The following is a 24,788-nucleotide window of genomic DNA, read 5'->3' on the forward strand; positions in this document are numbered from 1 at the left end:
CTGTGCTTGTGACGGAATGGTTACGTCACGGCCCCGCCCGCTCAATGCAACCCTCAGCGCAGGTGCGGAATCAGCGCCGCGCAGGCGCGGCGGCCGGGACGTGACGGAACCATTCCGTCACCAGCACAGCCCCACCGTGGCTCGTGATGGAATTGTTCCGTCACGAGCACGTAAGAGGTTAAGCTAAATGTAATTGTGGTGGCCAAGGACAGTTAACCCCTTTCCCTGTGGGGGTAATTCCCCCATGGTGGGGGCAGGGGGGTGAGCCTGGTGCCGCGGTGCTTGTGACAAGACCAGGTCGTCATGAGTCATGGTGGAGCTGTGCTCATGACGGCCTGGTCTCGTCACGACCCTGCCCACTGATTAATTTGCTCGCACAGGCGGGGCATTAACTGCGTGCGTGGATGGAGCGGTGGCATTATGACGAGACCAACTCGTCATGAGCACAGCTCCACCGTGACTCATGACGAGCTGGTCTCGTCACGAGTACCGAAGGGGTTAAAGTACATGCTGCACTAACCATCAGATGAGTGAACTGTGTACACACAGTCAAGAAACAGTGAAAGAGTGTGACTCACCTCCCCTAGCTGCCAGTCTAAACTGGCTATTCCTGAGAGCCACACCTAATAGTTATGGTAGAGCAGAACCATAAAGAAGGATCTGAAAGAAGGAATCAATAAGATGTCAACAGAGAAGAAATGACATTGGGTTGAGTGAAACCCTAATACAGCAGATCTGCACCTTTCCATCATACAGAAATATCATTGTTTGCTCGCCAGAAACAAATTCCAAGAAAGGGGATAGTTACTTTTTGGCACTTTTGTCAGCTGTATTGTGTACTCCACAACGTATCATTTGGCTTCAGACACAAAACACACAATTAAAGGTGAGGTCAGAAAACAGCTTTCGTGACACAGCTAAACATGCAGCACAACAGACTCTGTAGAGGTGGAATAGGAGCAGAGTCGGGCTCCATAGACTGACATGCACTGCCACTGCCCAGCCCGTCGATCTTGGAGAGGCACTGGTTTCTCATTATAGGCTTGCCTACCATTGTAAATTGCAGGGGCCGCCCCCGAAGGGGGCCTCGAGGGCCGGCGCCATAACGGATGCCAGAGCCCGGGAAGGAACCGGTTCTAGCCGCCGGGAAGGGCCCTGAACCAGAAGGCGGCGCTTTCTTCGTGGCAACAACTCGCACCAGGATGGCGCCTAGGCACCTGACCAATGGGGGGCCAGGTGAGGTTTGACCCTCCCCCAAATGGCAGAACCGCTCGTTCGTGGCTGGCAAATTGTGGTGGGAGTATAAGACGCCGCTCCCCATACCGCAGCTCGTCACTACATCAAGGAGCTGGGGAGCGGCGCAGAAGGATTTTCGAGTCTCACCCACCCACACCTACGTACCGGCAGTGTCGCAGTGCTGGTGGATAAGAGAGGTATAGCGGATGGTTATGGAGGCACGCCGACAGGGCGGTGTGTAGAAGGAGGGCCACTCACACTGGGATGCCAAACGGCAGGGTGAGTAGGCCTGACAAAAGAGGGTAGCGGACAGAGACGGTGCTCACAGCCCAGACCCAGCCAGACGGCAGGGCACAAAAAGAGACTAGCAAGGTAGCGAGTTGGGGCCTAACTCTTGGGCGAGGCTACCCCCCCACACGCAAAGGGGCATGGAAACCCACAGAACAAGTTGGACCACAAAAGTGCCAAGAAAGGAGATGCGCCTATAAGAGAGCGGATTAACGAACTGTCATGGTGATTCACGATTCTAGGATATGCAGAGGAGGCATGACAAGCAAATGATTTATGACCAGAATGATGGATGACAAATGAGTTATGACAATGTAACACAAATGATTTATGACGTCCAAGTTATGGCGTCCATTACACAAATTATTTATGGTACACAAATGATTTATGACACATGATGTATGATCCTCTGATATGCAAATGAGTGATGAGAGACAAATGGTTTATGACTGACAAAAATGATTTATGACCAACAAAATGATTTATGACAAATGATTTATGACAGGTGACGCTAATCTATTATGACATCCAATTTATCATGACACCAAATGATTTATGACATACGGATGATGTATGACACATGATTTATGATATGCCATGATAATGATTTATGACTCTGGCCATAAAAGTAATGCCCAGGGGACAGAAAAATGAGTTGGTATATAATGGTAATAAAACTGCGGCCAACATCGACCACAACAAACTACAACTCGTGTTGGCTGTGATTTGGGTAACATGTCTGTTTCCGGAGTGGGCCCTGTGCGGGGGTTATTCCCCCCTTGTATAAAACATAACCGTCTCGACTGGGGAGTGTGTCTGCCAGCTGCTTGAGAATGATCTTTTGAAAGTCCTCTTGAATCTCTGTCTTCGGTGAGGCGGGGCTGCAGCAGCAGGAGGCAGTTGTCAACTGAGGCCGATACACCATGGCTGGTAAAGGGCACAGCTGCCTCTGCTGTATTTCGGGCCTGTACACTCAGCAGAGATTCCCCCTGACCAGGCATTTCGTAAGGCTGGGATGCAAAGAAAACAGTCACGGCAGTGCTCAACCAGACATCACCAGTCTACAACCCTTCCCTCGAAAATTCGTTGCAGCCTCTCACCTCAACAAACTCCCCCCCTCCCCGGTCCTTCAAGCGGAAAGAAAGCATACCATACGCAGGGCAGTGACCCTTGTCAACACGTCCGCTATCATGCCTAAATCCTAGTGCCTCTCTCCATGGTCGGGATGGGGTTCTTCCGGGCGCCGCCTTGTCCGCTGCAGGTGCACAGCTCTCCTCGACTCGGTTAGTTGTGTCTGGCTGGATTGGATTGTGCTGTAGTGCACTTCGCTTCTGGTTGAACTAGCAGGCCAGGGATCAGTAATAGAGAGCTAGGAATGGGAGTATCATCATGTGATACACCCACGACTGATAATAATTAACAGGCATTAAGCACTCCAACCACCTGCATGATGCTATAAGGGTTCGTAGCCCGGCCGTTCCATGGCACCCCCGTTAGCTGTCAGGGCGGGCGCTGTGTCTGGAAAAACAATCAGGTCTTCCCTGCTGTGGCCCGTCTGTGAAAGAATTGGGCCAGACTTGCAACTATTCTGCCCGCATTGATAATCAAATGTGAATAATTCAAATGTGAATCTCGTATGAAGTGAGAACTGGTAACCCCTTCAGCCCTGAAGAAGTTGCACAAAGTGTTGGCTACAAAACATGTTGGCTCTTTATAAATGAACATGGTTTGATTGAAACCATTTTTAATTGGGAAAGCTTACAGCAATGAACAAAAGTTACGTTAAAGCTAATAAGCTTTACCTCATTTTAAAACGTTGGGAATTGCATTCCTATTCTCACTGGGTCCAGTGGGCACTTTAGTGATATTTTGCACTGACAGTTCATTTACATATGGGTTTCACTGTCTTCTCTTTCTTCATTCTTAGAGAATTTCACAATAGAAGACACACTTTTCCTTTATGGGGAGAAAGCAACCCATGATGATAAGTGGGTGTGCTATGAGTACCAACCAGCAAGCCCCACTTGGAGTTAAGACCGTGAGGTGCTTTCTCTCCTTTCTCACACTTTTTTCATGTATGGGTGGGAGTCTTCCTATGTTGTGTTGACATTTTTGTTATAAATAGAACACACTGACAGTTTGATTGGCGATAGTGAGTCGCTCTTGTGAGGTAGTATTTGAAAGACAACAATAAAAACCCCTACAGTGTCTTGAATTTAATGGAAGGTGTTCTTGCTAAGTCAGGCATCTTGTTGTCTATGGCCTGTTGAGTGGGGGGCGGCCTTACTGTTTCTCCCCCTGTTGCTCCTGTTGTGTTGATCAGAAAAATAGAAGGCAAAAGGCAAAAAGTCCATGGATAAACCTGCTAAAAGGATGGGGTCCAGGATACATGCTCTTGTTTGCCTGATGAACAGGGAATAGGGAGACATCAGACAATGCCTCCTCTTACCTTTCATTTTCATAAATCAGTAGCCAGACTTTGTATCATAGTTAGCATCTATTGCTTTCGCCACCTGAACCAAATCAGATAATTTGTATGATTGTTAAACTTCCATAAAAAAAGAGCATTCTAATTGCACCGGATGTGGGCAATTTGCAACGACGACCAGTGCAAAAACTAGATTTGTACTGTCTGACCAGTGCAAAAATTAATTTTGTACGTGTTGGCTGAGGCAAAAGATAGTTAAAACTGGAGCTAAATTGCCTAGCATAAGTGCAAATTTGTCCAACACCAGATGATCGTGTCAGATTTTTTTTCATTTTGTATTTCGCCATTTTTCATTCCTATAGCATGCTACAAGAAAGCACATTATTTATTTAGCTGGAGGGGGTTTAAAGAAACGATGATAGAGTGTGAACTCTCTATTGCAAACATGCTTACTCTTTCAATTTCTTTTGCATTAGAATTGTTCAAAGGCCATCATGTCAATTACTTATACCTTCTGGAGGATTTACGTTTGTAATGAAGATGCATTTTTAAAGTAAATGTCATTTTGTGCGTCAGATCGTTCTTTTTTTATGAAGAAGGTGACATGAAATATCAGGCTTTTCATCTCATAATTGCATTACAATGGATTTTCTCTTATCCTATGGGACTAGCGCGTTGAAGGTTGAGTATTTTCATTCCAGGTTTTGTGGTTATGAAGTTCGGGCCAATGTAGTTTGTCATATCTCATGGCCAGTAGATAGAGGACATTGTAAGGACTGAGCAGTTTCTGATATTTTTTTACCGTTTCCGGGAAGAGCCTATGGGGGCTCACTTACATTTGGGCTTAACGGCGTCAGGTCGCCAGTGTGCCAGAGGTCGTGACCTCCACCACCCTTGTCAAGGACCGCCCACACAATCCTGAGAGACTGAGTCCATCTTGCAGGGGCCTCTGTGCTGTGAAGGATGCCTCCTACTCCCAAAGGAGACGCTTCACCTTTGCAAATCGGTTACCACCCTTGGGTGCTGATCAATGGGTTGTGTCTGCAATTGTGGTCACAAGTCATTATTATATGTCAATGTTATTAATAATTAGAATAGAGGACCGCCTTTTCAATAATCATTCTAAGTGAGATTTGGAATGAGGGGCAAAACCCCTTTTCTGAGTCAGAAAACCATTTCTGGCTCACCGAAGGTCTTCAGTAAATGGGGAAAAAAGCCCTTTTGCAGACACAAACCCTGTGATATTTTGAATTGCAGATTTTCTGACTACAAAATGGCTTTATATGTTAGACCCTAACTTTTACTGCGTATTCTATCTACCAACTAAGCCTAACAATACCTAATTTCATTCCTATTGGGCACACCTAAATCCAGGATATGAGGGGGACAGATCATATTTAGCCCAAGAGTATAATAGTAACTAATCAGTAAGTTAATGTATCTATTTTAAGAACCTTTTTTCTTGCTGCTGAGTGGTGGCAATAAAGGATTTATTGCATAATATTAGCCTCCGTGTCCTTAATAAAATCCAGATTTTCAGCCCACCAAGGCTGTGGAAAATCTAATCTACATTTAATCTTGATCTAATGCTATGGAACTGAATTAAGGTCTTGTAAATATTGGTGCATCTCCTTTTCTCGTTCCTTGGGTGGATCAACTTTATTAAATGGTGATACGTAAAATATGTCTTCACTTCCAATATATGTCTCGGCCAGTTGAAGTACTAATCTAAACTATTATGTTCATCTTCATTTAGGACGCAGGAAGCCTCAAAGGCACTATATTATCTGTAGCTACCATGTTATGGATTGATTGGGCATTACTCACCCACCAGTTATTTAACCCGTCTACTTTGGTAGTACTTAGGTAGTAGTGTGCAGGCCCATATTCCTCAAGGCTTCATCTACTCCAGCTTTGTTTGGTATTTTCCTAATTGAACAATACCCATTTTATAACTGTGATTATAATATCTTAACCATGAGACAAAATGCTAAGTTTAAGACTGCACATTTTTGTGTTCTGCAACATGGGATATGCTGAGGCTCAACAAATCCCTAATGGTGAGTGACCACTGTGAGACAACTCCTTGCCACTCAAATCCATAGAAATAGTTTTCAGCATTATTGATCAATTGCCTTTCATTGGCAGTAGACATAGGATGGCATTTGGCAAACAGATAAATAAGGCATACATTTATGATGAGTGCTGGAGTAAAAATATGTGCTTGATTTCAGGGTAGCTTGAATGCGGCGAAAGAGTACGAGACTTATGCTTTTGCTATTTACAAAAATGGAACTCTACCTTTGCAGCTACGTAGTGAATACAAGTGTGCATGGGACCCTACGTTCGTACCATCCAAGTTAGCTTGCTGTGCTTTCCTTCATCATTTACCCCTTGACAAATCACTAATGCAAATGATCGTCCTCGCCTCTATACTTACATTCAACTACATAAATCGCTTATGGACCTGCTGTACTGTCTTTAAGAATGATTCTACATACAGTAAATGTAGGATGGTATTCCTGCACATTGCATTACTGTAAGTTTTAATTCTGCCAATGTTGCGGATGGAAACTCCTGCTCTGTCACTGACAAAACAGGAATCTGCCCTTGATGTGACAGAGGCCTGGATTCTGATCTCCACCCACGTTTCCTGGACAGTACTATTCAGCCAGAAATTGCTTTTCCTCAGATCCTCGATAATTGCTGGGCTTGCAAGATCTTTTACTATTGCCAATGAGAATTTCTCAGTAATTGGTTATCCGCCGGCTGCTTTGACAGCTGCAGACCCTTTGCACTGCATGCAACCGAAGGTCATTTTATGGAATTAGGTGGTCCATGTGCTTTAGTGATGGGGAAGTGGAGAGTGATTGCTCAAAGAAGTCGACACTCTTTCTTTCCAAGCGAGAATTTTTAAAGTAAAATAGCAGAGTTTACATTAAGATGTCTATGACGATTTAGACCTCACAAATAAATGCGGAGATAGCAATGACAGTGGAAATGTCATTTGCATTGGGATGTACCACCACACTTCACGTTTGCGAGGTATAACACATGTTAAATCCAATACCACTGATTTCAGCTCATTTTGTCCCTACAAAATTACCATCAACAAAATGCTGGGTTATTAAGTAAAATGTTCCCTTTATTAAATATGGGTTTCCATGCCAGAATTATGTCGTGTTACCTCCAATTTCTCGTTGCAAAAGTTTTGAAAACACTTCAAAGTTTTAAAAGCACGTCAAATTAGTGTTTTCCAGAATTTCAGGTTTCAGCTTTGTTTTCTAGTAGCATATAGGGTTTAACTGTTTTTAACACACATATGTAGGTTGAATATTAACTACTGCACTTACTCTTAAAGTTGCTCCCAATGAAATTTGCACCTTTACTCGAGTGGGTAGAGGGATGAGCAGCTAATGCATACTGAAACAGTGGGAGCGCACCCATTGATTTCGTGTGCAAGGGGAGCTGGGCAGCACCCGCTGTGCTGTCAGTTGGCTCGCCTGCATAGGACCTGTTAGTGAATCGAAATATGTGTTCAGGTGATATTCCGGTCATATTTATCAATTGTGCCTAAACTGCTTAACGTGCTTTGTGGTTATAATATTGGTGACATCTTGCCACGTCTGTTTGTCTAAGAAATCTATGACTGTTTCCGAGTTCTCCATTAACTAATAATTAAATACATTATTCATGAATTCACAAATTCATAAATTTAAAACAATAATAAATGTTGGCCTGTAGACAATTCTTAACTACTTAACCTCGTATATTTGAGACTAGAATTAAAACAGAACAGAAATTCCCTTTGATCAGTGAGAGGCACCCTAGGCTGCAAATGCAATTGTCTAGAAGTGTCCTTCCCTTAGTGTCAAACTGGTTTGGTGGCTCACACAGACCCAACAGGTGAGGGAGTGCCCTGGATCTGTTTCCTAGTTAATCCCTAATCAGTAGTGATTTTATTTGCTTAATCCTCAAAGCACTGTAATTTTCCCATAGCATAAGGAGGTAAATGATGCACTCACCATCTTCAACGCTACAAGAGCAAGGGGATTCCAATCAGTCTGACCTCTCCCACCACGCCTGATCCCTTCTAAGGAGGATATTTTGCACCTGCCCTGTAGAGAGACTTAGGGCACAAGGTGTGTGTCCTCTTTCCAGGAACCATTTCAATTCATTATAGATAGCCTGTTTCCAATCACCTCACTTGGCTGTTAAAGTTAACGTGTTGTCCTAAACGTTGCTGAATTACCAGCCCTGCAAGGCCTGGATGGCGCTCGGAGACTTCTGTGCCTGGGGAGCAACTGTTCATATTGTGGGGTGCATTTCATAGTCCTGGGTCAAGTGGCATTGCCCTACTGTTATTTGAGCAGTGCAAAAAATACAAAGTAAATGGTAATAACAAGATATTATTATCATTTTATTATTCTATGTTGGACTGGAGCCAGGTAGGGGAGGGGCTGCGCCCGCCAGAGCAGAGTGACTAGTGGTTTGCATTCCGTAAGTGTGCATGACTGTTTGGCTAGCCCCGTTGGGCCGGCCAAAGTCATGCGCACTTAGCATGTTGTCCTCCTGGCTGTGTTGTACCGCCTGTTGGAGAACCTACCCATGCACCCAGGCACTGCCTGAGCGGCCAAATTGGCTGCTCAGACCTATCACGATGCTGCACAAGCAGCGTCGTGATTGGCTGGGAGAGTCTTGGAGCCTTGGTGCTTCCGGTGCAGAGAGATGATGACGAAGGAGAGGCGTGCAGCGACGTCCAAGGTAAGTTTATTTTATTTATCCATTTCCCCCCTGCCCACCACACCCATTCCAAGGCAGTCGCCACAACCTGGGTCAAAGAACAAAGGCAGTTCTTGTGGGTGACTGGTCAGAACGTAGACACTGGTGCAACAATGGGGACTGCCAGTGGGGTTCAGGTGGGCCAGCAACTAGTAAACTCCCCAGGCCTCTTTCTAAAGGACCTCCGATGGTGGAAGTAGGTGTGGGGAAAGTAACCAAGTCTTACGTGATTACAGTAATCGCAGGATGCTCAGACATGTGCAGTGATGTTGTGAATGAGCTCAGCAGTGGGAGCCATGCTGGATTTGGGAGCTTTGGTACAGTAAGCATGCTTGGGCACCCTGTTTCCAAATTAGTTATATCAATGTAAAACACATACATACAGAAATACGACTCACCTGCACCTCCTTCTAGGATACTTCTATTCTTTTCCCCGTTATCCAATTACTCTTGCCTTTTTTTTACTACATGTTTACAAAAACCGTGTGCACCCTTTAACGTCTTTCTGGGTTTGGAATGCACCCACTCATACTAGTTTTTGGTTACTACTCTGATCGTTTGTCCTAGAGTTTAACCATTTTGTGACCTGACCATTGCAATATGCCTTGGATGGCGTACATTTGGAAAGAACAGATTTGTGAAGGTCCATCTTTTTAGACGATCAATTTCCGTGTCTTCCATTATCTTTTCCAACTTTAATCTGCATCATGTCTGATTTTTCCCTAGTATTTGGGCTTCTCGGTCCTGGTGAGAGACTTTTTACTGGCTTGCTCCTGTGTGAAACTATATTTTATTTTACCACCATGGGACAACTTGTCCCACCCTGTCCTTCTACAAGATTTTATAATTGCCTTCTCTTTATGCACAATGTTATCCTGTCCTGTCCCTGTGTGAGATCTTCTGTTGTCCTGCCCATTAAGCAGCTAATTTGTTTGTCCCATTCTACTTCTGCTTTTCCTTCTTTTAGGCAACACTCTGTGAAGAGGTTTCACAAAGAATATCTATTCGGTACATGTTAGCAGCGGTATACAACCTTTACCACGCATTTTTTACCACGCACTACCATTACAACGCGGTTTTTACCACGCATACCATTACAACGCATTGCGCTGTAGGGCGCTCTAGGATAGGGAATAGGTTAATTTACTATCCAATAACCTTCCCTAGTGTCCACGGGGACTGGAGTTGGAATAGTAAATTAAACTATTCACTATCCAGCACCCCAAAGCGCTATGCGTTGTAATGGTATGCGTGGTAAAAACCGCGTTGTAATGGTATGCGTGGTAAAAGTATGCGTTGTAACGTCATATATCCGTTAGCAGCCCACGCCTACTCTCATCCAGACAAGGTACAGGCTACACATTTCTGCTTGTACGCCTGGTGCCACAATATCCCACCTTTATTGTATAGAATGGAGAGCTGCAGAGGCAGCACTGATAACTTAGGGTATAGTAGGACCTTTGTGGGCGACTCACCATCCTGCCAGTGGGGTGGAGATCATGACCTATGCCACCCTGGTGGACAACTCTTCACAGTATACAGAGCTCTCCACCTGCCTACTAGGGATCTCTGCAGTGAAGAACTCTGCTACTATGATCACTCCCTTCAAAGCCATAAGGTTTGCTGATGGGGCCCCATGTCTGAAGCCCTCTCTCAGCAAACGCTTTTCATTCCCAGAAAACATACTCCAAAATTGAGAATTTTGATCTCTTGAAAATAAGTGAATGGCTCAAAATGCAGGGAGCTTTTTTCTACCTGGGGGTGAAGGCAAAGTCATATGTTACCTGCTTGTTTCCAATGCCACCCAGCGGCTTCTCCAGCTCTAAACAGAACAGGAGAATTGTAGGGTTTGTGGGGGCGGAAAGACTCTTAGTACACGGCCTTCCTCTACTCTGCCAAATCTACATGATGCACTTAGCGTCTGCTGTCCCCCATGCTTGCTCACCTAACATTCTCACATACCTTATAAGATATATATTTAAATACATGGAAAATCACTTAATATATAGAGGGGATGAAGTAAACAATGTGGAGGGGTTACTGTTGGAAATCCGTAGCATGGAGCGGAAGGGGTGTTTTATTGGTGATTCTCGCTAGTAGCCTCTGAGCAGATGGAGAGTGGAGAAGAGAAGCGATAGTGAAAGAGATGACGTAACTAGGGGAGTGGGTAGATGGATAACAGGACGTAGTGATGTAGAGAGTACAGTACACTGTGTGGGGGGGAATGCAGACAACTGAGATAGAAAGACGAGAGCTAGGCTATTGGAGGCCAACAAAAAGGGATGTATGACATTACAACGCATGCTTTTACCATGCATGCCTTTACAACGCGGTATTTACAACAAATACCTTTACAACGCATAGTGCTTTGGGGCGTTGGATACTGAATAGTTTAATTTACTATTCCAACTCCAGTCCCCGTGGATAGTAGGGATTGTGTTGGATAGTAAATTAAATCTATTCCTATCCTAGAGCGCCCCCCAGCGCAATGCGTTGTAATGGTTTGCGTTGTAAAAGTTGCGTTGTAAAGGCACTGCGTGGTAAAAGTTGCGTTGTAAAGGATGTTTCCCACAAAAAGGCTAAGCTGTGGTTGAGGGGTATGAAATGTAATGCCAGTGCTGCGACTTGGATCATTAGGCATTTTCTAAAGGATTTAATGGCTACTGGTAATCTGATAAGAAACTCACAAATTGTTTGAAAATGTGTTCCACATGAATAGGAATTTAACCCTTGATCTGCTTTTATGGTCAAGGAAGAAGTGCTATTGATTACAACATGGGCCGCGTCAAATAAAGTGAATTTCACAAGTGCTATTTTAAGCATTGGTCTGGGGCGTACCTATAGGCTTATTGGTATGTTGTAAGATGTAAAACTGGACAGGTTGTATTTAAGGATCTTTGGAGGTGGTACTTGTTTTTGTATGCTGCAGCTGTACTGGTATGAGCCATTTTAGTTGGAAATGCTTTAGCTTCTAATAAAATCGATGAAAGACGCAACATAGTACCTTAATTATAACACCACAAAAACACAACCGAACAACAGCATATGTAAAAAAAAAACACAACAAAACCATCAAAAAGAACACAAATGTACAACACATCAAACCCATTAATAAGCATACTTGTTTTGAGCTTTTGTGTTGTGCATTGTTGTTGTGTTTCCCTATATTCTTTTGGTGTTCTATTGGTCTGCTGGTGTGCTGTGTGGTTATGGCCAATTGTATTGTTTTGTTGTGTTTTACAGGTATGTTGTGATCTCGGTTTGTGGATTCTTGTATGGCTGTGTCAAATGAGGTTGCTGAATTGCTAGTATCAGTTATTGGGTTAGGGCTTTCATTTTCCATTGACATATTGTTTTGTGGGTTGCAATGAGGGTTTGTGTTGTGGTTTTGTGCAAGTATTTGTGTGTTGTGTTGGAGTCTTGTGTAGCTCACCTGTGTTGAGATGTTCTATGGGTTTCTTTCATTGCTGTTGTCCGGTAGAACCCTCTGTTATATTGTTGAATTGCTGCTATCTTGTATTGTGGTTTGGTGGTGTAGTGCATTTTTTTTGTGAGTATGTTACTTTTGTAGTCTGTTGAATTGTGTTATTGGTATGAGTTGTATTGGTGGTATTAAACGTTGCTTCTCTGATGTGTTTGTGGTTTAATATTTTTCATATTGCTATGCCTCATCTGCTCTACGTTTTCTTAAAACTGCACAAACACTCTTGTTACACAATATTTTCATAGCAAGCTCACTTTTTTTATATAGTGCTGAGAGTTGTATGTGCAAACGCTGTACTATTCTCCAACAAAGGTGTGTAGTGACGCTGACCGACACTGTTTTGTGACCTTGCTCTTAAGTATGCAGCCACTTCCTGCCTCTTTTGATTGCTTTTCCTTTCCAGACTATTGATTGGCCCTTTGAGCTGGCCTATGGAATGAAATGAAATGGAAGCAGTGCCAATTAAAGTGGGTATGGTAGGTTGGCCTGGGGCATAGAAGCCATACAGCTAGAGGTCAACAGTGATATGCGCAAGGTTTATGTCAGTGCAGCTTAGAAGACACCCTCACGGATCCTATGCGTGTAGCAGCATTACAGCCTAGAAGCAGCATGGCAAGCTTACTACACATGCATTACAGGTGCAGCCTCACAGATTCTTTGCACGTAGCAGCATTACAGCCTAGAAGCAGCATGGCAAGCTTACTACACATGCATTACAGGTGCAGCCTCACAGATTCTTTGCACGTAGCAGCATTACAGCCTAGAAGCAACGAGGCTAGCTTACTACATATGCATTACAGGTGCAGTCTCACAGATTCTTTGCACGTAGCAGCATTACAGCCTAGAAGCAACGAGGCTAGCTTACTACATATGCATTACAGGTGCAGTCTCACAGATTCTTTGCACGTAGCAGCATTACAGCCTAGAAGCAACGAGGCTAGCTTACTACATATGCATTACAGGTGCAGTCTCACAGATTCTTTGCACGTAGCAGCATTACAGCCTAGAAGCAACGAGGCTAGCTTACTACATATGCATTACAGGTGCAGTCTCACAGATTATTTGCACGTAGCAGCATTACAGCCTAGAAGCAACAAGGCAAGCTTACTATACATGCATTACATGTGCAACCTCACAGATTCTTTGTGTGTAGCAGTATTACAGCCCAGAAGCAACGAGGCAAGCTTACTACACATACATTACAGGTACAGCATGTGTCAGCGCAGCCAAGTGATTGGCGGTGTGTGAGGATCCATGGTGTGTTTTACTCCCACTGCCCCGGAGTCAAAGTAACTGTTACATAAAGTCACCCAAGAATTTACATGACAGAAATCCGATGATCAGCACTGCTGACACCCTGCAAAAGTCCAGTATGAGGAAATGTCCCACCAGGAGACTTGGACAGTAAATGCTAGGTCGAGTCCAATGATGTGGCTAGCTTTTGGCCGGTGCAAGGTTATTTTCAGTCCTGGAGGAATTACGTTATGAATGAAAATGCTTGTATATCAGCGGTGTGAAATGCATTGCCCAACACACTTTTTTTTTTTTTAGAGTAGGACAATTACCTCCCACCGCCCCTTCACATTGAATGGACCACGTTTACTGCCTATTTTGGAAATCTGTGTTCCACTTTCTGGTTGCACCCAAGGCGACCACCTAATATTGTCTTGCCCTAGACCTGAATCCACTTGAACATCAAACCACGCTTAACCTGTCTCTAATGAGGAGCAGAAATACCAACTTTCTGATGGCAATTCATGTAACAAAGAGGAGTGCAGGGTGGGTTTACTTCGTGGCACCTTGTCAGAGTGCATGCAGTGGTTATATTGCCCCATAAAACCAACGAATCTGGTGGATTATGGGTGTTTGTGTATGTGTGCGCTCACGCATGTATGTGCATGTGTGTTCTAAATCATCTCTGTGGTTCGTTGTATTTTGTAGCATCTATTTCTTTCTCTCTTCTTGCTCGACTAGCTTGAAATAACACCAGCTGCTACGGATACGCGGGAGTCCCAGCCCAAGCAAAAAATGTTTTGTCAGAACACTTCAAAATCCCCGCATTTTGGAAGCCAGAGGCAGACAGATCTAATCGTTTCCCTCAGTTAGTCACTTGTTTATTTGAAAGGACAGCCTGCTTTTCCCACTCACTGGCTCAAAAGCGCCATGTGGCCGCGGCGCGCACGGAACACAAGTTCAGGAGGTGATGGTCAGGCACTTTCCACCCGCGCGCTCTTGAAATGGAGCAGAGAAAGGAGCAGGGGAGCGCGCGCCGAGGGCCAGTTTAACATCAAGCATACAAAGAAATGAATGCTGGGATCCTCCCGTGCCCGCGGGGAGGGGCACTCCATAGGCGGGCGCAGTGGATTTGGGTATTATTGTAACTTCATCTTAAGAAAAGAGGGGAGATATATTGTGCCATTGTCTAATATGACCATTTTTGCTCGCTGCCCCGAAAATACAGACTTTGCTATGCAGTAAAAATGTGAACGAGTGTTGTGGTTTGCACAGAAATAGACCTGTTGTCATTTTTTTATTTTTTATTTTTGAGTGATCCTTTTATAAAAAGATATAAAATATCATCTCGGGTCCATACAAGTAAGATTACAATATTTAAAAATATGATTGTTTTTCTTGGAATACTTAGAGAAAATCTACAGTTGCAATGGTAATTTATTTACCTTAATCTCCTCTGGTCACCGTTTTTTCGCCCCTTTAACAATGCAGCTTCAGCAGAAGTGGGTCTGAACCCTGTCACTAGCAAGAGCTATAATGAATGTATTATTATACAGAAAACCCATGCGTATTTGGTGGATGATATCACATATTATTAGATATAAATGACAACAACATTGTCTTCTTTGCATATCTTTAGGGAGAAATCGAAAAAGTCCACCTTTGACAAGTTCACAGGCATTTAAGCATGGAAGAGGTGACCTGCATTGGGGATTGATGGGTAAATTGGTTAGTTTACGGTTGGCTAAAAGCTGGTATTCTGTGTGATGCTATCTATGATCATATTAATATTTATATCTGTTTCTCAGCCACACAAAGAGAAAACACTGTGCACTATATTGAGAGCCCGATTTTGACTTTGGTGGTCTGAAGATCGCCGTTTTATTCTGGCAGTCTGACTGCTCGCTTATCTGGCTGTCTGACCGCCGAATTTCAATGTGGGTGGGGAGACCGCTTCCAGACAGTCACCACCACTAAGCTACGAGCTTTCACTGTGGCAGCAGTGTGGACACCGGCGGTCTATGGTGGCAGTGCTGGCATGTGCAAAGCCATGGTAATTATGACCTGCCTCTCCGCCAAGCTTTTCATGGTGGGGACACTGCCATGAAAATGTCGGCATAAAGACAGCTAAGTGGCCACATACAGGGCCCCAGGGCGAATTAGCCCATGGGGATTGTAGCTGTGGACTCATGTTGTGCTCCCCTATGCCTTCACTGTTGGTGCGCGCACTGTTTGAAATGCTCAACATGGTGCTTGGCAACATTGCGCCCGATGTGCTAAAGCCGCTGCACTGCTGCCATCATTGGCTTCAGACTCTCCTAGAGCTGAAGCATGCCGCCGCCATGGCAGTGCCGCCAACACCACCATCCCTGTGCTAATGTCATAATGTGGTGGTCGGGATGCCGCTGGCTTGGTGGTGTTCTCCTGACCATCACCGCTGCAGGCTAGCGGTGTGTCCACTGGCGTAACGAAAAGTGAGGGGGCCTCCCTGCACGGTACTTAGGGGGGCCCCCTCCGGTCTCAATCAGGAGTTCTCCGGCCAGAATGCAGTGCCATGGGGGCCCCTTGGAGCTAGGGGCCCCCCCTCACCGCGTGGGCTGCGGGGGCCTGTGTTACGCCCCTGGGTTTGTCCGCCAAAGTCAAAATCGATCCCTCAGTCTTTGCTTTGATGGGTAAAATAGTAAACCAATTGTCTTTTTTGCTACAATTCGTATTGTTTTAGTGGATGGACATTCAGAAAAAATAAATAATATGTTATTCCACCGAAACAGCAAAACAAGATTGACTCCTGAAAGCACAATATTAGTGTTGAGGTTTATCCAGTGCTTAATGTGAGTTGATGGTTGTAGGTGGGGACCACCGGCACTCATTTTTGTGGACCAGCACTAGTTATTTCCTCATCAGATTTTAACAGAGAGCACGAGAGAGAAAAACACAGAAAGGGGAAAGAGAAGGATGAAAAAACAGTGTCAAAGAGAGCACGCAGGGATGAAAAAACCCTGCGTCAGTGAGATAAAGGGCACTGTCGATTAAAGAGGCATGAGGAGGAATCAATACTGTGCCGCTTTGGTAATCAGCACACTGACAGTCAATAGTGCCGCCCACAGGCTTCTGAGCAAAACCTTGGGCCCTGGCACTTATTCTTTTGCAAATTAGGCACTAGTTCTTCTGAACATAGTAACACCATGGCTGATGGAAGTTTGAGGAGACTTCTCTGTACCCCCTGCGCTGTGTTTCTGTGCTGAGTGCAACCACACCTACTCCCTCGGAAGTGTACTGGGCTAATGTATGTGGTGTAAAACAGTGCACATTTTGCCCAAACTAGCACATGGACTCTGTCAGTGTCTGCGCTCCACACTGAATAGGCTCATGATGGATGCATCTGTGGTTGTCTGAGCTACTTGATCAGTAGTGTGAGTAAGGCTCAAATACTGCCTTGGTTTTATGTGTGTTTAGTGGCATTTGCCACTTATAACCAGGGTACGTGTAATCTGGGAGGGTTGGCATAGGTGGTGCCTATCCAAATAATGTGTCGAAGCCAGTTATAAAATCTCATACTTGCTTTCATTTTAGGCCTCATTATTTTTCTTTCTTCTTCATGTAGTATTTATAGACTGACCAGCTGAAAAAAAGACACCACCTTTGAGATTGTTTGGAAAACATGATTTGGATAGCACCTTTTGTTTTTTATGTCTCTTTAGAGGTCTCCAGTGGTTACGAAACCCTCTTTATTGTGAGCAGAGTGGTTATTTGGAAAGTCTTGTTTGGATTTCGTCAAATCAGAAATGACCATTGCCTAATTCTGATGTGAGTGGCCATTAGCAGTAATCAGAAACAAGAGTCCGCAGCATGAAATAATTAAGCAAGAAAAAGGGCTTCTGACTTTGAAGCTTTTAGTGTTTTGAAGCCTGGAAACGTATTAGAAAGGGAATGAATGGTACAATACGCTATTATAACCATAGAAAAACATGTTTACTGAAGCCAAATTTAATGATGTATATTGCCAATGCCCAGAGTTGCAGGAAGCTAATAGAAAAGTGAAATTTGCTGGAATGTACTGTTCCTACAGTGATTTAATGACTGTCCCATATGTCAGATCTGCAGCAGTAAGTAGCAATTACAGCGTTCTGCAGCTGGTTGTGTTCTCAAGATTAAAAATTACCCTTTACTGTCCGGATGAAGATTTCCTTTTAAAATATTTGTGATGCGTTTAAACCCTGCGAGCGATGAAATGCAGATGGTAATGGTTTGTTTATTAGGGGAACTGCACGGCGGAGCTGTCATTAGCCCGGATAGTTATTCACAGACTGTGCAGTGCTGTTTGTTATAATTGTTTTCAACACAAAATAAAAGAAGCAAACAGAAAAAGGAAAACCTAGGGAAGGGGAGGCTAGTGAGCTGCTCTTATGCTCCATCCTCAGGTTTTGTGAATCTTGAAATCTACCATGCAGGCAAAGTTCCCAAATGACAAGTATGAAGAAAAATATAATCATAAATGATTAAAAAAAGCTCAAAAACAGAGAAAAGCAAACTGCAAACTTGTAAGGAATGGAAAATGGTGAGCCTGGGGAAGTAAGAGAAGGTATGGGCGACAGATGTCTTCTTATAGGCACATCTATGCTAGGGTTACAAAAATCCATAGAGAAAGCTACTCTTTTTGTGGAACTGGAAAGATAAGTCCCACTTTTCTTTCTCCTACCTGAAAAAAAATACAAAGAAGAAGGTGCATAGAGTGGAAGAAAAGCGGCTTGAAACTGGTGAAAAAATCTTTCAAATGGCTGGGATAGTGATATGTCCTCCTCTTCCTGCCCCAGCAGTCTGAACCTTAGGACTGTGCATAGATCCCATGTTATCCTCCAATTTCAAAGTTCTAGACTGGCCACCTTCCATTAACTGACATAACAAGTGGCTGGGAAAAATTGTCCAGTTCATTGCACCAGACTGTTACATCAAGGTAGTCATCGCCTTGACTCAGTCATGTATTGACTATTGGAATTCTTTCTATTTGGGACTCCGTCAAAAGGATATCAGATGTCTTAGGTAGGCCAAAATACAGCAGTGCGCCTTCTGCCTGGATGAAGCAAGAGAGGAGGTCATATTCCATTCTTAGAAAGCTTCATTGGCTCCCTGTCAAGATGCGTTGTCTATTTAAGTCATCGTTGCTTGTGCACAAGCTTAAATCATTCCTCTCCTCATCTTTTACTCTGGAGATTCCAGCTCCATGTCGCGCCTCTCTGGCTAGGGCTTGCAGCAGCGACCCAGGACTAACTTGGTCTCATTTGGAGATGGAGCCTTTTCTTTGGTGGCTGCGAAAGAGTGGACTGAGCTCCCTTTCGAGCTCCGCTTTATGACTGTACTGACAGCTTTCTAAAGGACATATGTTCTGTTTATAACTCCCAGGGTTTTGCTGTGTTTAAATGTAAATGTATACTTGTAAAGCGCACTGTTACTCCATCTCGGAGTGTCCTGGCGCTGTATACCGCTGGGGAACCCGTCCTGGCTTTCCCTGTGAGATGATCCCTCCTGGGAACCCCCAAGGTGAAGCCAGGCCTCCCCAGCGCTGATAGGGCCGTTGTGGAGATTAAGCAAGCTATTGCCCAGAGTTGCAGAGTGGGACCCATGGTTAGCTTAGGCACCTAGGCGAGAATTATCGAGTACGCGGACATTGACCCAAGACACTGCCGCATCAGGCATTGAACCCTGGTCCCGGGCCGATCTCTGCTTCAGGGTCTGCCGCTTCTAACCAGTGAGCCACACTTCTCCAGTGTTTACATCTAATTTCTTTGAATCTGGCGGTTCTCTTCTTTGTCCCGGTTCTGTGGTTGACCAGTATATATGCACTCTATAAATACCACAGTCCCAAAACACACATGACACATAAGGCCAAAGTGAACTGGTGAGCCAGGAACAGAGGAAGTATGGCAGTATGGAGGTGCAAATACATAAAGAAACAAATGAAAATATTGGTCAGATTTGTCATGGTGATAATTTGTCATGGCTTAATCAAATAGGGAGGAAGAAGCAGAGATCCGTTCAGCTTCCATGTAGTATACTTGTAAATCAAAGAGGAATGGATCACGTATCCTGTTTTTGCTTGTTTATCCCACACCTCACTGCAAATTACCGCACTCCTGACCACCACTGTTAACAACCAGCCGGTCTACCTCCTGGTGGAGGAAAGGAGATCATTTGGAGAACCATCCACTCAAGTGATAAAAAGACCCAATGATAATGCTCTTCACATAAATAACAGAGCGGAGAATAAACATTTACCGCACCGGATATTTGACGCGAATAAGGTCTTCACAATACTAGAACCCTAGACCCTAGCAAAAACAGGATACATGATCCATTCCTCTTTGATATACAAAGATAATTTGTCATGATCAACTTTTGTCATGGTGGCTTGTTCAGCGAAGATTTTGCCAATTTTGAGTTTGCCATGAACTCATTGATACATCGTGTAATAATTGTCTTTGGCAATGAGGTAGGAAATTCTTGCTTAAAACTGTGTGAGGCTGATTTAGAATTTGGAAGATGAGCACTCTGTTATAAATGTGACAGATATCCAGTCCACCTTATTACAAGGGATTCAGGATATAATTATTAGTAATATTATTATTAATATAGTTTATTTATAAAGCATAACTGTAGCCCTTTAAGGTGTCCTGGCTCTGGTTATCACAGAAAAGGTGGCATACAGTAGATCTAACACATGTATAGCTAAGTTTTAAGAGTATTGCTAAATGTCAAGTGATCACTAATGGAGATTAGGGGGGCGGGGGTAGATTGTTCCAGAGGTGTGCATTTTGAACAGAAAATGCCCGACCTCCAGCTTGGATTTTTTTTAATTTAGGTACCACCAGCAAATTTGAGTTGGCCAAACACAGAGTTCTTTGAGTGTGATAATGCTTATATTTGTCCTCTAAGAACTAAAATGCACTTGCAATAAGGTAGACAGAATATTCGACACATTTACAGCACCTGGTAAATACCAAAATCCCTCTGTGATGTTTCCAACTAGGTACAGTAAATGACTTTTGTTTGGAGCTTTGGCCCTAGAAATGAGGCATAACATGTGAATTTGATTTTTATCGCGCCTACATTTGCATTCTTTGTCTTTTTATCTGCCTTAACTTTCATCACCCTGGCGAAATCAGTCAGATGGAAGCAGCAGCAATGCGATAATCAACTCAGACATCGAAATTCCCATCCCTGCACATACTCTTTTTTTCCCCAAAAGCTTTAGAATTGAATCCCCAACTCGTAAATAGTGCCTAACTCTATTAGCAGTAAAACAAAACAGGTTTATTTCACAATATCACTGAGTGTGCATAAGCTTGACATATTTCCAGATTCATAGCTTGAATAACATATATCGGAATACGTTGTGTAGTAGTGCAAGACTTATGCACTGAAAGTAACCAAACCACTTCATGTGTTAATACAGCTGTGGTTCCAGAGTAAACTCTTGGAATAATAAAATAACCTGTAAGGGAAGTTGCTCAGACAATACATTTTCTGCGTGCACAAATTTGTTTTATTAACACATGCACACAAATGATTTCTCTCAATGAGAAATAGTGAAGATTTGCACACTATAAAATTAGCTTGTCACTCCATCTAACTCAATAAAACTGAATATATTCTGATTGAAAAGGGCGGCATACAACTCTGTGTTTGCATAACTGGCCCAACCATATTATCTTTAAAGAAACTTTGGCCTCATCTTCTGTCAACAGTCTCACAATATGGCTGCAAGTCCATGATTTTGTTATAAAGTTGAATTCATATATCTTGATTCAAATGAGAACAACTCGTGAATTCTTTAACAACCTTTAAAGAACTCTTGCCGCCCCTGAATATTGGAGCACATGCAGGGCAGAGTCCTTGTCCTTCCCCGTGTATCACAAACCTCTTGGAATGCAGGCTCAGACAAGTAATCATTGTGTTGCTGTGTCTATTTTCATTTTCCCTGCTCAATGCCCACTTATTGTTCAAACTTCATTTGGCATTCTTTATGAGAAAGTGGGTGTTCTGCGTCGATCACTGTCACACGCAGAAACAAGTGGACTGTTCCTGCATTTGTAGGAGGAGTAGGAATGGCTGAATGAACTTCGAAGATATTCTGAAATAAGCATTGGCAAATACAATACTTATTGCTCACATTTTGAGTCATAATTAAAATGTTTTAAAAAGCCCTCCTTCAGTGCCCCCCCACCCCCAAGTAAAAAAACTGTGGCTTCTTTATAGAATGCATCAATGAGATAACTTAACATGTGATGGTTCAGAGTTGTAACATGGAAATATAAAATCGTGTCTTATGGATTACATTGCTAGCACTGCAAAGGTAAAAGGTGGAATTATTTACCAATAGCATGAGGTGAAAGGGTAATGTGTCGTTAGGGTGGAGCCAAATACCTCTTTATGTGTATTTAAAAAAATTGGCCCTAAAAGGGCTTTCAAACAACTGTGCTGGCAAGTCAGACCTCAAAGCTGTCTTTTTTGTTTTCGGTTGAGGTTATTGTAGCAAAAACAGTGGGACATTTTTAATAACCACTCTTCTATCCATATATTTAAAATGTAAATGTAAATAATTTTTAACACTGCAAAGACCTTCTCTTGAGCCATATTCTGTCTTCTCTTCAGAGGTCATAAGCGCTACGTAAATACATTTACAATTACAAATACTCTAAAACAATAGACACTAAATAGTCTCAAACTGTGCCTTATACTACAACTGCTTTGGCTCAATATGTGGTGCTGTTCTCCTCTCTCCCCGAGCAGGTTCACTTTTGGCAGCCCCGGGTCCATGCTACACCCTTACGCCATATTACAAGGGTAATGCTCTGAGGCTATGCTCTCTAAACCATAGATTTTGTACTGAAGGGGTCCCTTTCAGTACACAAACTTTGCCTTAAGGCTTTTCCTAAAAGCTGCGCACATGGAAAGTAGGAAAAAGGAGAGGTTGTAGAATTCTGGCATAAATCCCTGTCTAGAAGTCTTTGTTTATAGGGATTTGCATCAAAACCCATAAGTGGTTGCATTGGAACGCTCATGCAACACCCATGGAACACTCTGTTGACACAAAGTTCTGTAAGGCCGTGCCTTGCACAACTTTGTCTTACTTTGGATACTATGTAACACAAATCCAGATTTGCCGTGATTTTAAACGTTTCCTTCACACCTTGGGCCTAATTACGATGTCGGATGGACTTAAGTCCGCCCGACACCATCTCGGTCCTGGTACTGACCGATCTCCGGTCACCAAATGTGAATAAAAGGAGCAGTGAGAAGAGTTAGGTGTATGGAAGGTACCAGTGAATTTTCAGAGCAGCACTTGACAGCAGGCCAGTGCTTGAGGTTCGCTCCAGCACCTAGCGCAAAGCCAAAGGATAGCTGTTTCGACTAGGGTCATGTAAAGTTGCAACCTTTTTCTCATATGAACCTTTAATTTTTGCAAATACTATCAGTATTTTCCGTTGCTCACACGGCTATCAGTATGTCAATTTTCACATCAAAACAAGGATTGTTTCACACAAAAGATGCACCCATTTTCAAATTGGTGAGGAAAACTCTTTACAATTGACATCTGTGAAAACAGAACATCCTTTTTCAGCACCAAGTAAAACTCAGAAGTTTGTGAGGAAAACTACTTGAGGGCATAAGCAGCAAACTATGTGAACTACAAACAATTTGGGACCTCACGATGCTCACGTTATAAAAACCTTGCGCAACCATGACATCGCTGACTACCTAAAAACCCTGATGTTTGGGGAGTGTGTTCTGGCCACCCTTAACCCATTCCGTGCTCCCAATGGCCGACGGGAGCACTCCCTCCCTGGTGCTGCAAACGACCGTTTGCAGCACCATACGGCAGGAACAAAAGATCTCCGCTAAAGAGCCCCTTTATGGGTGCCCGTCGGGTATTGCACCGCCGACCCGACGAGGAGCGAGCCCATATGATGAAACATGACACCTAGCTTGCAGGGTGTGTGAGGACTCTAGTTCCGAAAAGCAGGATCCCCCTCCTTTGTGCCTTCACTCACTTTGGTTTCAACTGTCTAATAGGTTTTTATCCAGGGGAACTGCGTACTCTCTTTTTTGATATACTGATTTCAGGGCACGTACACTGGACCCCGTTAAAACAGCCCTCCCTGGCCTTCCTTTTGTTAGAACCAGGCTATGATGTGCCAACACAGATGAAGACAGTGTGGCCCTAAATGAGCGAGTTGAAGCTGTAATATAGCATCTCCAGCCTGTTTTTGTGATCCCCATCATATGGTCCATGGGACCCTCCTGGATTCCAAAGGTGCTACCCGCTACCAGTGGACTGTTAAATCCAACCCATTACCAGGATGGAGAACAGTTTATCTCCTCACTCAGACCACCAAGGAAGGAGCGCTTGCCTTGGCACACACACATAGCACAAGGCACACACTCTAGTGTTGGAATGAAATCCACCATTCTGTAGGTAACCTCTTTAAGCGAGTAAGGGAACAGTTGTTACAGAGGCGATCACACAGCCCCTTCCCTTCTACGAAGGTAGGCAGGGTGCTCTAAAATAACTGGAACGATCAGTAGTGGTGTTCTTTCTGAATGCAGCCTGGTGTGCTGAATTGAAATGTAAGTGGAAGAATCTAATTGACTAAAGCATGCAACATAAGTTTTCCAGATGCTACTGTTTACCATTTTAGCACATCAGCACAGTGACTACTATGGCTTGAGCTCCTCTGTTCATGGAATACGTGTTGAAAGTTTAAATGCTCGTCTAATAACAAGGCTGGTCATGTACTTGCGGGAATTAATCCTATTAGGTACAGATCTATGGCAATGTTTCCCATTAAAGCACACTTAACGCTGGCCCTCAGTCGTTCATATGTTCACACAACAACAGCTCAAACACCACAGCATGAATGCAGATATTGTCATCTCGAGTGGACTAGCTACATGAAATTATAGTGCAGCAAAATTAAATAATAACAGTGTAAGTCACTCCTGTACCTACAAAGAAAAGAAAGTATCATGGCAACAACAACAATATTTCTCAAGCTAATGATAGCTTCTTGTGAGTTGAGAACAATGCAAAAATGTGACTTTCTTCTCTCTTTTTTTTAGGCAAACCAGGGAACAGGAAACGCCGCCTGACTTCTTTTACTTCTCAGATTATGAGAGGCACAATGCAGAAATAGCAGCTTTTCATCTGGACAGGTGAATGCAAGCATACAGAACCTACCACTATTGATGTTTTTTAGAGCTACCCTACAGCACGCTTGCTTGGCCGGATTGTGTAGGGTGTAATAAATATAGTTTTTAACAGTGCTATCCTCCATAAAT

General features: G+C 43.6%; 1 protein-coding gene across 1 annotated transcript in view; it reads left to right on the top strand.

The window, feature by feature from the left end:
• FAM20C (FAM20C golgi associated secretory pathway kinase) overlaps positions 1 to 24,788 on the top strand; it is a 327,251-nt gene that overhangs the window by 181,617 nt on the left and 120,846 nt on the right. Inside the window, exon 4 of the mRNA XM_078664903.1 lies at positions 24,570 to 24,662. Within this exon, the coding sequence (XP_078521029.1) occupies positions 24,570 to 24,662 (93 nt within the window). The remainder of the gene's footprint in view (positions 1 to 24,569; positions 24,663 to 24,788) is intronic.

The sequence above is a fragment of the Lissotriton helveticus genome, chromosome 10 (genome assembly GCF_964261635.1).
Source record: "Lissotriton helveticus chromosome 10, aLisHel1.1, whole genome shotgun sequence".
Classification (NCBI taxonomy): domain Eukaryota; kingdom Metazoa; phylum Chordata; class Amphibia; order Caudata; family Salamandridae; genus Lissotriton; species Lissotriton helveticus.